The 12,867-nt window shown below is 39.5% G+C and overlaps 1 protein-coding gene across 2 annotated transcripts in view; it reads left to right on the top strand.

Moving 5' to 3' along the window:
* LOC137653751 (ribosome biogenesis protein BMS1 homolog) overlaps positions 1-12,867 on the top strand; it is a 254,922-nt gene that overhangs the window by 144,040 nt on the left and 98,015 nt on the right. For both annotated transcript variants that reach the window (XM_068387387.1, XM_068387378.1), the window contains one exon: positions 4,509-4,684. In XM_068387387.1, the coding sequence (XP_068243488.1) occupies positions 4,509-4,684 (176 nt within the window). The remainder of the gene's footprint in view (positions 1-4,508; positions 4,685-12,867) is intronic.

A 12,867-nucleotide genomic window follows, 5' to 3' on the forward strand; every position in this document is an offset into this window, starting at 1 on the left:
TCTTGTCAAACTTATTCTTGAATTTGTTTACTGGTTTACTGTTTACTACATCTGCTGGAAGTCTATTACATGTATTTACTATTTTGTATGTAAAGAAATTGCCATATTGAGTGGTGTTATATCATTTCAATTCCAGTTTGTATCCGTTACCTCTAGACTGATTTGTGCTAAGCGTGAATAGGTTGTTGTTATCTACATTTGTTATTCCTTTAAGAATTTTGAATGCCTCTATTAACTGTCCCCTTAGTCGTTGAGTTTGTAGATAAAAAAAGTTCAAACGTTCTATCCTCCGTCTATATTCAAATTGCCCTAGTGTTGGGACTAGTTTGGTGTCCCTAGCTTGTACTTCTTCCAATCTATCTATATCCTGAATACTTGGAGCCCAGAATTGGATTCCGTATTCTAGATGGGGTCTTACTTTTGATGTGTACAGCTGTAGTACAGTGTCTTTGTTTCTGTATTTGAATTCTCTCCATGTAACCTATTAGTTTTTGTGCTTTTGTTTCAGCTTTTATGCTCTGTTTTGTGAACTTTAAATCCTTGCTGATAATAATACCGAGATCTTCCTCCTGGTTCACACTTACTTTTTCATTACCTAGATGTGAGTAATCTGATGGTTGGTTTCTATAACCTATATGCATGAATTTATATTTACCACATTTGAAAGGCATTCACCATTTATGGACCATTCTCTTAGCTTCATTAGATCCTCTCTTAACCTGTTAAGCGTCACCCACGTGATAAACCGTTCACCACGATCTACTCGGTACCGCCTTCAACTGCATATTCCGTTCATGACTTTAACTGCCTTTATCAAGTCGTCAGTCTCGTGATAATACGTTTACTCGTATAGTAAGTATAGGATCACCACTTGGCAACACTCTCAGCATATGGGGGCTGTAAATAGAACCTTATATGATGTCTGGCAACTATTTTTCTGAAGGTAGCTTGATGTTAGAAAACTGGTTTCCTTTCAGTGCGCTTCGGGCGTTTATGCGAATAAGGTTGTTTGTTGTTCCTTTTACAATGAGCGATCTAAAGGTGAGGGTTATTTCTTTAGATGAAATAAATGATATTTTTGTTGAGGATTTTGATAATGATAACCTGTTTGATAATGAGAGCACTAGTTCTGAATCCTCCAATGATGAGGATATTGAAGAAACAGAGTTTTCTTTCGATGCCGAGAGCGAAAATGACTTCTCATTGCCGAATGACTGGACAACGAGATTTCACAAAACTATATAGGAAAGGAAACGCCGAGAGAGAGAGAGAGAGAGAGAGAGGGGGGGGGGGAGACTTGTCCCTTTGCTTATATTGCTGATCCTGACGTAAGATTTACGATTGAAGATAAAAAGAACCCATTAGAATATTCAGTATTATGTAGCCTTTTGAAATTAAATAATAGTATTAATTGTTTTTTTTTATTCCACCATTTGATTAATATCTCTACTTTTAACTATAAATATGAATTATAAGCATAAAGAAATTATATTAACTTTGAAAAATTATCATTAGTGAAATGACCGCTCAGGGCAAAGAAAGCGTGACGGTACGTTAGCGGCAACCTGGTCCAGGGGGGACGCTGAACAGGTTAAGGCTTCTACATCTTCTAGGTTCGCAGCGTTTATGCCTAATTTAGTATCACCGGCAAATTTGACTACTTTACTATTTAATCATAAATCTATGTTGTTAATGTAGATCAGAAATAGGTATGGTCCAAGGACGGATCCTTGAGGTACTCCACTTCTAACAGCTACCCACTCAAAAGCTTCTCCATTAATTACAATTCTATATTCTGTTTGGTAGCCAATCTTCGATCCATTCGGCTGGCTCGTCAGTGATGCCTAAAGCTCTAATTTAGACCATTAATTTTTTAAGAGGAACTTTGTCAAAATCCTTTTGAAAGTTTAGGTATATGATGTCTATTGCCCTGTTTTTGTCATAAATGCTAAACATGTGGAAAAATTCCAAAAGATTTGTCACACATCTCTTGTCTAAAACCCTCCTGGTTGTCTATCAGAAGATTTTTTCTCTATATTTTCTACTATTGAATCTACTGAGAGAGAGGAGAGAGAGAGAGAGAGAGAGAGAGAGAGAGTGTGTGTGTGTGTGTGTGTGTTTGCTTGTTTGTTGGTTTTACAAGGAGTTATGGATGTCTCAAAGACTTTTTAGTCCCTCTGCGGAGACTCCATTTGCTCTTTGGTAGAGCGATTTAGTTTAAAAGCATTTAGAGAGTTCTTAGGATTTTGTCCAACTTATTCTTGAACTTGTTTGCTGTGCTCAAACTGCCTCTATAACGTTTAAAGCTCTCCCAGATGACTAAATTTACTGTCAGATCTTTGCACAGAAAGCATCTATAAATTTTAAAACCCTGTTACTATTTACTACATCTGCTGGAAGTCTATTCGAAGTATATGCTGTTTCGTAAATAAAGAAATTGCAACATTGAGTGGTGTTGTATCTTTTCAATTCCAGGGCACCAGCCACCCATTGAGACACTACCGCTAGAGAGTTATGGGGTCTTTTGACTGGCCAGACAGTACTATATTGGATCTTTCTCTCTGGTTACGGTTCATTTTCCCTTTTCCTACACACACACACAATAGTTTGGCCTATTCTTTACATATTCTCCTCTGTTCTCATACTCCTAACAACACTGAGTTTACAACCAATTCTATTTCTCTCAAGGGGTTAACTACTGCACTGTAATTGTTCGGTGGCCACTTTCCTCTTGGTAAGGGTAGAAGAGAGACTCTAGCTATGGTAAGCAACTCTTCTGGGAAACGGACAGTCCAAAATCAAACCCTTGTTCTCTAGTTTTGTGTAGTGCCAAAGCCTCTGTACCATGGTCTTCCACTGTCTTGGGTTAGAGTTCTCATGCTTGAAGGTACACTCGGGCATATTATTCTATCCTATTTCTCTTCCTCTTGTTTTGTTAAAGTTTGTTTAGTTTATATAGGAGATATTTATTTTAATGTTGTTACTCTTGAGATATTTTATTTTTCTTGGTTTCCCTGTTGGAGCCCCTGGGCTCATAGCATTCTGCTTTTCCAGGGGAATCGTCATTGTTTGGACCCTCCTATTTTCATCTGTTATCATCGCATTCCCCTCTGCATGGAATCTACTGGGGGAAGGGAGTACAGCCTTTTTCAGAGCTTGACTTCAGTCTTACTCTTTCTCATAGACATCGCCGTTCACCTTTTATCGGCGTTCAACAGTATACTGTGCGGGGGGAGCACCTTCCCCGTTCACGGGTTAGGTTGCGCTTCCGATTGGTTTCCTCATTATTTAAGTGAAATTATGATTATTTGTAAGTTAACTTTTTAGCTTCTTCGCGGGGAACCCTTCCCACCGGAGGGTCCAATGGTTCTTCTGATTAGTGAATATTTTTAGCTGAATTAAATCATTCTAATTCTTGTTTTATTAAAGTTTTTATGCTGCAGCTCTCCTTCTCCCGACGATGTCGGCCGGGGAAGGGAGTGCGCAGTCCTTATTTTGTGTCTGTCCTCTCAGTGGACACTTTTCCCTCCACGGACTAGGTGCTCCTCCCAATGGAATATTTTGTTACATAATTTATTTTTCCTCATCAAAGCTGTTCTCCTTCGTTCGACTAAGAGAGCCAACAAAGTAGAGCAGTGTCGTTCGTACCTGGGGAATCTGCTATCATTGTGCCGTCATTTCCTGTCCTCCTACGCTCGTGGCAGCTCCTGATCAGCACTCCATCTTCGAAAAACTTGCTCTGGCTATGTGTCCTCAGGCAGCATTTATTGCAGATCTTCAACTTGAACAAGGCTTGTTGATGGGAAACAGAGCACTGCCTGGAGGTCCTTCCCCAGGGGTTGGAGTACTTTCCCTTCTGAGGGAGAGTTTTCCTCCTCAGGTGTTGAGTTGTTCTCTCTTCCGAGTGAGAGCTTCTCTTCATTATCTTCATCACTTCACATCGACACTGACTGCTGTTGCTGTTTCTTCGCCTAGACTACGCTCCCCCCTTGCCGAGTCACCCCTTCCTTCGGGGGGCGGAGCAAAGTCCAAGGCAAGTCTCTCCTGCGAAGTGATCGCCTCTCTCGTTTGCGAGAGTGGCCACTCTGGGGTAGTTAACCCTCGCTAAATTTTAATGGCTCGTTCTTTCAGCTTCGCCAAAAGTAAATACCCCTAATAAATAGCGAAAGGTTTGTATCGTTAGGAAAAATACAAATTATCTCCGAATTTATCAACCCTCATGTAGCAGCTTATGTTTACACTTCATTTACTTGAGGCAGGTGTAAAGTGAATGTTTTTTATTCTAGCCTGTTAGTTGAATAAAAGGACTTCTAGGATGCATTTTCTATTTTGCTGTTCTATTGCATGTGTTGTGGAAATGTTAATGTTTAAAGAATAGAGACATCTTGTTCTTTTAATGAAAATATTACATTGTCTTAAATGTTGACTAGGCCTAATAATATTTATGTGGATTTCAAAATCAGAATATGTATAAAGGCTACAGTTTTAACTAGATTTTTTTTTTCCAGTAAAAGAGGATGAGAGTGGCTCAGAAAGTGAAGACGAATCTGTTGGTGGTATTTTCCAACGAACATCATCAAAACCCAAGAAAAAGTCTGGTTTGTTGTCCAAAAGAGCTTTAATGGATGACATTGATACCTCTCGTTATACACCACATGTAATGAGAGATTGGAATGTTGAAGAGGTATGTTACTGTAATTTTTGTGAGTAAAAGAATTTTGTTAACATAGAATGTAAATGAAGTTAAATTAGTGATAATATAGTGTTAATTTGTTCTCTTTCAAATGAAAACCTTTGTCCTTTAGATAGTAGATAATTTCAGTGAGACCTGGAATGTCTGTTAAATCGTTAACAAGGTATAGTTGTACCAAATGTTATGAGTAACTTTGATTATGAGCATACAAATTAGAATTGTGTTACGGGTATTGCATGTCACACAGTACCCATACGCCACTCAATTTTGTCTCACATTTGCTCACTCCCTTTACTCAGAACCTCAGACTCTTCCAGTCTTCTAGCTTCACTCATATGAGCATCATTTCATGCGAGCATCTTTGGACCGGTTTTTTGCTGAGTCGTGATCACTATTGTTCATTATAAAGGCATTTTGTGCTAACTTGTAAAGTTAACAGCATTATTCTGTATAACATTAGGACAAAGGCCCCCAAGATGATTAAGAAAGAAGGTAAGAAAATGAGGATTACCATAGAAGTGAAAAAGGAAATAATCGCAGAAGCATGAACATGGTACGGTATGAGGTTGCTGTGGTCTGATTGGTAACGTCTCTGCCTAGTGTTTGCCGGTTGGGAGTTCGAGTCCCGCTCAGACTCGTTAGTGCCATTAGTGTTTGCAACCTTACCATCCTTGTGAGCTAAGGTTGGGGGGTTTGGGGGAGCCTATAGGTCTATCTGCTGAGTCATCAGCAGCCACTGCCTGGCCGTCCCTGGTCCTAGCTTGGGTGGAGAGGAGGCTTGGGCGCTAATCATATAATATATGGTCAGTCTCTAGGGCATTGTCCTGATTACTAGGGTAATGTCACTGTCCCTTGCCTCTGCCATTCATCACATACATACATACATATACCATGGCACCTACCCCAATTTTGGGGGGTAGCCGACATTAACAAAGAAACAAAAACAAAAAGGGGACCTCTACTCTCTACGTTCCTCCCAGCCTAACAAGGGACTCAACCGAGTTCAGCTGGTACTGCTAGGGTGTCACAGCCCACCCTCCCACATTATCCACCACAGATGAAGCTTCATAATGCTGAATCCCCTACTGCTGCTACCTCCGCGGTCATCTAAGGCATCGGAGGCAGCAATCGCTCGCCATTCATTCCTATTTCTAGCACGCTCAATTGCCTCGCTGACATCTATCCTCCTATCACCCAGAGCTTCCTTCACTCCATCCATCCACCTATACCTTGGCCTTCCTCTTGTACTTCTCCCATCAACTCTTGCATTCATCACCTTTTTTAGCAGACATCCATTTTCCATTCTCTCAACATGGCCAAACCACCTCAACACATTCATATCCACTCTAGCTGCTAACTCATTTCTTACACCCGTTCTCACTCTCACCACTTCGTTCCTAACCCTATCTACTCGAGATACACCAGCCATACTCCTTAGACACTTCATCTCAAACACATTCAATTTCTGTCTCTCCATCACTTTCATTCCCCACAACTCCGATCCATACATCACAGTTGGTACAATCACTTTCTCATATAGAACTCTCTTTACATTCATGCCCAACCCTCTATTTTTTACTACTCCCTTAATTGCCCCCAACACTTTGCAACCTTCATTCACTCTCTGACGTACATCTGCTTCCACTCCACCATTTGCTGCAACAACAGACCCCAAGTACTTAAACTGATCCACCTCCGCAAGTAACTCTCCATTCAACATGACATTCAACCTTGCACCACCTTCCCTTCTCGTACATCTCATAACCTTACTCTTACCCACATTAACTCTCAACTTCCTTCTCTCACACACACTTCCAAATTCTGTCACTAATCGTCCAAGCTTCTCTTCTGTGTCTGCAATCAGTACAGTATCATCCGCAAACAACAACTGATTTACCTCCCATTCATGGTCATTCTCGTCTACCAGTTTTAATCCTCGTCCAAGCACTCAAGCATTCACCTCTCTCACCACTCCATCAACATACAAGTTAAACAACCACGGCAACATCACACATCCCTGTCTCAGCTCCACTCTCACCGGAAACCAATCACTCACTTCATTTCCTATCCTAACACATGCTTTACTACCTTTGTAGAAACTTTTCACTGCTTGCAACAACCTTCCACCAACTCCATATAACCTCATCACATTCCGCATTGCTTCCCTATCAACTCTATCATACGCTTTCTCCAGATCCATAAACGCAACATACACCTCCTTACCTTTTGCTAAATATTTCTCGCATATCTGCCTAACTGTAAAAATCTGATTCATACAACCCCTACCTCTTCTAAAACCACCCTGTATTTCCAAGATTGCATTCTCTCTTTTATCCTTGATCCTATTAATCAATACTCTACCATACACTTTTCCAACTACGCTTAACAAACTAATACCTCTTGAATTACAACACTCATGCACATCTCCCTTACCCTTATATAGTGGTACAATACATGCACAAACCCAATCTACTGGTACCATTGACAACACAAAACACATATTAAACAATCTCACCAACCATTCAAGTACAGTCACACCCCCCTCCTTCAACATCTCAGCTTTCACACCATCCATACCAGATGCTTTTCCTACTCTCGTTTCATCCTGTGCTCTCCTCACTTCATCTATTGTAATCTCTCTCTCATTCTCATCTCCCATCACTGGCACCTCAACACCTGCAACAGCAATTATATCTGCCTCCCTATTATCCTCAACATTCAGTAAACTTTCAAAATATTCCGCCCATTTTTCCTTGCCTCCTCTCCTTTTAACAACCTTCCATTTCCATCTTTCACTATCTCTTCAATTCTTGAACCATCCTTCCTTACTCTCTTCACTTCTTTTCAAAACTTCTTATTCTTTTCATATGAACGACCCAATCCCTGACCCCACCTCAAGTCAGCTACCCTCTTTGCCTCACGTACCTTGTGCTGTACTTCCACATTTTTCTCTTTATATTTTTTATACTTCTCTGTACTATTACTCTGCAGCCATTCTTCAAAAGCCCTCTTTTTCTCTTCCACTTTTACCTTCACTCCTTCATTCCACCTTTCACTGCCATTCCTCATGCTGCCTCCAACAACCTTCTTTCCACACACATCACTTGCAATCCTAACAAAATTTTCTTTTACTAACTTCCACTCCTCCTCTAAATTACCAGTTTCTCTTACTTTCACTTCGTCTTATATCATTTTCAACCTTTCCTGATATTTACTTTTTACCCCCTCACTACCTCCCTTTTACATCCACCTACTCTCTTCCCCCATTCTTTTGCTACAACTAATTTTCCTTCCACCAAAAAATGATCAGACATACCGTTAGCCATACCCCTAAACACGTGCACGTCTTTCAATCTTCCAAACATTCTTTTAGTTATCAACACATAATCCATTAATGCCCTTTCTACTACTCTTCCATTTGCCACTCTTACCCATGTATACTTATTTTTATCTTTCTTTTTGAAAAAACTATTACTTATCACCATCTCTTGCTCAACACACATATCTACCAGTCTCTCACCACTCTCATTTTCACCTGGTACACCATACTTCCCAATGACACCTTCTACCTCTGCAGCGCCCACTCTAGCATTTAAGTCACCCATGACAACTACATAATTCCTTCTACCCAGTCCTTCTACACACCTAGTTAATTCATTCCATTCATGAGCGACCTTTAAACCTTTAAACCTGACGAAAATGTATAGAACAATTGTACAACAGCCATGATTTTTATGATTCTAAAAAAAAGGGGGGGCTTTGATGAAAGAAAAACCTATTTTTGAGGATGTGCTGTGTGGTGTCTAAATACTTTCCTGTGAAAGACTCAAACAGGGAATCTAATATAACACAAATCATCATCATCATTTCCTCCTACGTGTATTGATGCAAAGGGCCTCGGTTAGATTTTGCCAGTTGTCTGTATCTTGAGCTTTTAAATCAATACTTCTCCATTCGTCATCATCTACTTCATATTTCATAGTCCTCAGCCATGTAGGCCTGGGCCTTCCAACTCTTCTAGTGCCTTGAGGAGCCCAGTTGAAAGCTTGGTGAACTAATCTCTCTTGGGGAGTGCAAAGACCATGCTCAAACCATCTCCATCTGCCCCTCACCATGATCTCATCCACTTATGGCACTCTAGTAATCTCTCTTATAGTTTCATTTCTAATCCAATATTCTTCTGAGGACTTTGTTCTTAAATCTAAAATATGTTGGATATTGTTTCATTGTCATACCACGACCGAAGTCCATACAGTAACACCGATCTTACTATACTGATATATAGCCTGATTTTATATGTAATTTCAAGCAATTTGATTTCCAAATTTCACTTAACCTACCCATTGTCTGATCTGATTTGCTTCAATTTATCATTAAACTCAAATTCTAAAGATCCTGTATTAGAGATCGTAGCTCCTAAATATTTGAATGATTCCACCTCATTAATTCCTTCCCATTCCAATGATATTTCATCTTCCATTACATATTCTTTCTCATCATCTCTGTCCTTCTATTCATCATGAGCCTAGCCTCGTGATATTTCATGCATTCTGGTAAGCAAGCTTTGGAAGTTCTGTGGTGTTGCTAATAAGGACAGCATCATCAGCATACTCTAGATCAGCTAATTTCCTATTACCAATCCACTCCAATCCTTCTCCACCATCCCCTACTGTTCTATGGCTTACAAAATCCATGAAGAGAATAAACAACATGGGTGACAACACATTCCTTTGAGTACTTCACTGTTCACTGGAAATTAATTTGATAGGAATCCTTTAACATTAACTTTGCACTTGCTATGCTCATGAACAGACTTAATCAAATTTGCATATTTCAGAAGAACCATAGTAACACAGGACTCTCCACCAAGTTGGTTGTTGCATGCTATCAAAGGCTTTTTCATAGTCTACAAATGCCATCAAAATTGGATTTCTATATTCTACACATTGCTGTACCACATGTCTTAAAATGAAAATTTGGTCAGTACCACTTCTACCTTTTCTAAATCCTGCTTGTTCATCTCTCGGCTTTTCTTCAATCTTTCTCTCTAATCTCTTTAGAATAAGCATACTATATATTTTCATGACAATTGACGTAAGTATGATACTTCTGTAATTATTGCAATCGGTCAGATTTTTTTTTTTTTTTTTTTTTTTTTGCGCCAACACTCCTAACTCCCATTTTTCAGGTTTTGCCATTCTACAAAATAATCTTGCAAGTATCCTGGGAGTCACTTCACTTTTGGCCAATATCATCTCAGCAGTTATTCCAATATTTCCAGGGGCTTTCCATCTGTTGAGTTTTTTAATGATAGCTTCAGGTATATCAATCAAATTATTCTCTTAATATCTCCTATTCATGACCTCACTTAAGTGTTCCATCCAACATTGCCTTTCTTCATCTTCTGCTGTTATAAGAGATCCATCTCTCTTTTTGATGGATATATGCTTCTTCTTTGTCCCAGTAGAGATTGCATTAATTATTCTGTGAGAAATTATTGTCTCTCCTACTCTAGAGCCAGTGTATCAATATGCAAAGCATGGAAGACCCTCAAATCCAAGGTCGCTAGAACTCCACAGCAATTCAATTATTATTTTTGGGCTCAGGCCATGTCATCCTGATGGAAGGTTCCTATAAGTAGCTTCCTAGGGTATATTTGACTACAGTGATATTCTCAGAGAATTTACCTTTAGGTCTCCAGAATTCTAACTTCTGGCGTGAATATCCTTAAAATTTCTCTTAAGGATATCGCATGATATCAGGGGACGTATATCTTGATACGACACAGCAATCTTCACCCCAAATAGCGTTTTTGCTTCGAAGGGGAAAGTGGCAAAAATAGAAGGGAAGCCGTTATCAAGATAACCTTCTTCCGTTACTACCTTGAGTATCCGGATGGCGCTGTACGTCGCCGCCATGTTTTATTCCTATAAGTGTAGCGCTGCAACTCGGTGATTTTCCCTTTTGCTCTTTTGTGTACGCTCTACTTTTTGGATTTACCATGCAATATCCAGCCTCTTCTGCCTCTGGAAAGTTGAATATTTGATCTTTACATTGTATAAATTTTAGTTCTTGCCTCACAGTGAAATTAGGTTAAATTAAGTGAGAGAGCTTTTGCCTGAACCGGAGGCGTCATGGGCGCTGTCGTTCGTTACGCATGAGTTATTTAGTTAGCCTGAACGACTTTCCCGGTATTAATAGCATGAATATCTTATAGCTATTCAGTCTTCATTGCTAGGAGTTAATTATATTATGCCGATTTTATTCTTGATAGTTTCGGCGATTTAGGTAACCGAACCTTGCTTGCACTAGGCTTCCTAGCCTAGGCGTTTTAGTTTACTTTCATGCATGATATAATAGACATTCCTAGTGTTATTACAATTAAATTAAGCTATTTAGGCAATTTATACGTGTAAGATAAATTGATTGCATATAAATATTCCTCTTCTGAGATCGTATACGAGAGAGTTACGCCGATTAAGGTAGTCGATTCTCACCCACCACTAGGCTACTAGCCTAGTGGCTTTAGTATACTTTCAATCATGTTCCCTGGTTACCCTCCTGTATCGTTTTATCAATTCAGGTGGAGATAGCTATCTCCTAGAATTATTATATAAACCGATACTCGTCTCCAGTGGAGATTTAAGGGTAATCCCTCCTTCCCTCTGAGTGTAGCCTTAGGCTACAACCCTAGTTGGTCGTGCCTCGAGTAGACACTCAGGCATGACTAGGCGAGGCTCTAAGAGATCTTATGCTTCAAAAAAAAACTCGGGTGAAGAATAGCCCTCATCTTGGCGATATGATCCAAGCTCACTGTGAGCCGGATCACATTGTGAGGCATCAAGAGATGTCTTGTACAAGCCTTCACCTTCGGTGCAATCAGTCACTGAAACTGCTTGCCAAGGTCTTCTGGGTGCTCCAAAGAACTGGAGCGCTCTTGTGTCGGAATAAAAGAACGTTTCTGAGCCACCTGGAAGATAAACTACTAGGTTAGAACAGCATCTTTATGATAGAGACTGCATCCAAAAACCCTGAAGGGTTGGCTAGCTCAGAGAGAACAAATTCTAAAGCATATCTCTCAAGTGGGAGCTAGCTGAAAACGTTGTATCAACAGCACTCTCAAGAATGCTTGTTGCTAGTGTGTCTACCGACAAATAGTCATACATAAACGGAACAGACTTCTTTTTATAGGTTCTCTGATCCTAATACTTGAGGGAAGATTAACTCCAAGGAAGTAAAGATCATTGTTCACCTTTAGCTAACCTAAAGAATTAAAGGAGTCATGAGTCATGATATAATAAAGTCTCCAACTCAAACTCAAGGACAATGTCCCCTAGATGCTAATGTTTCGTACCGGGAATAAAACCAAGAGTAAAAAGTTTCATTTGCCACAGCCACTTAGGAAAGTGGAAGGAGATATCTGTCTTCAACCCCAGATGAGAGCAAAATAAAAAAGGTATGAGCGAGTGGTGGGGTAGTGCTTCTCCCCACGACCACTGATAACACAATTTTACCTCTCCATAAATGATGACACTACTGAAACTCTTAACAGAATTCTTACCAGAGTAAGAAAATGCATGGCAATCAAACAATTAAAGTTAAGTGAAAATAAAACCGAGTTTATGGTGGTTGGAAAGAAAAACAGGGTAAGAAACTTAAGTGATATTCAAATAAACATAAATATCAATTCTGCCCCTATATCTGGTGAAGTTCGTGATCTAGGCATATCTCTTGACCGTAACTTGTCTTTCAATGCCCAAATAGATAATGTAGTAAAAACTGCTGGTTATCATCTTAGAAACATTGCTTCTATAAAGAAGTGCCCAGATGAACATTCTGTAAAGAAATTTGAGATAAACTTTGTTATTACTTGGATTGACTACTTTAACTCCATCTGCTACAATTTACCAAAAGTACAACTTCATGAATTACAAAACATGATAAACAGAGGACCAAGACTGATAAAAGGTGTCTCACCCCGAGAAAGGATCACTCCTATACTAATTCATTTACACTAGCTCCCTATCAAAGGGAGAATTGAGTTTGAAATATGTACAGTACAATAACCCATCAAATTATCAGAACCAGGCGTCCAAAATATCTAAGAGAATTGCTATATATATTACAGCCAACCAACTGTGTTGACACTAGAATATTTACATGTCCACTATAGG

Source organism: Palaemon carinicauda, chromosome 1, assembly GCF_036898095.1.
Source record: "Palaemon carinicauda isolate YSFRI2023 chromosome 1, ASM3689809v2, whole genome shotgun sequence".
NCBI lineage: Eukaryota > Metazoa > Arthropoda > Malacostraca > Decapoda > Palaemonidae > Palaemon > Palaemon carinicauda.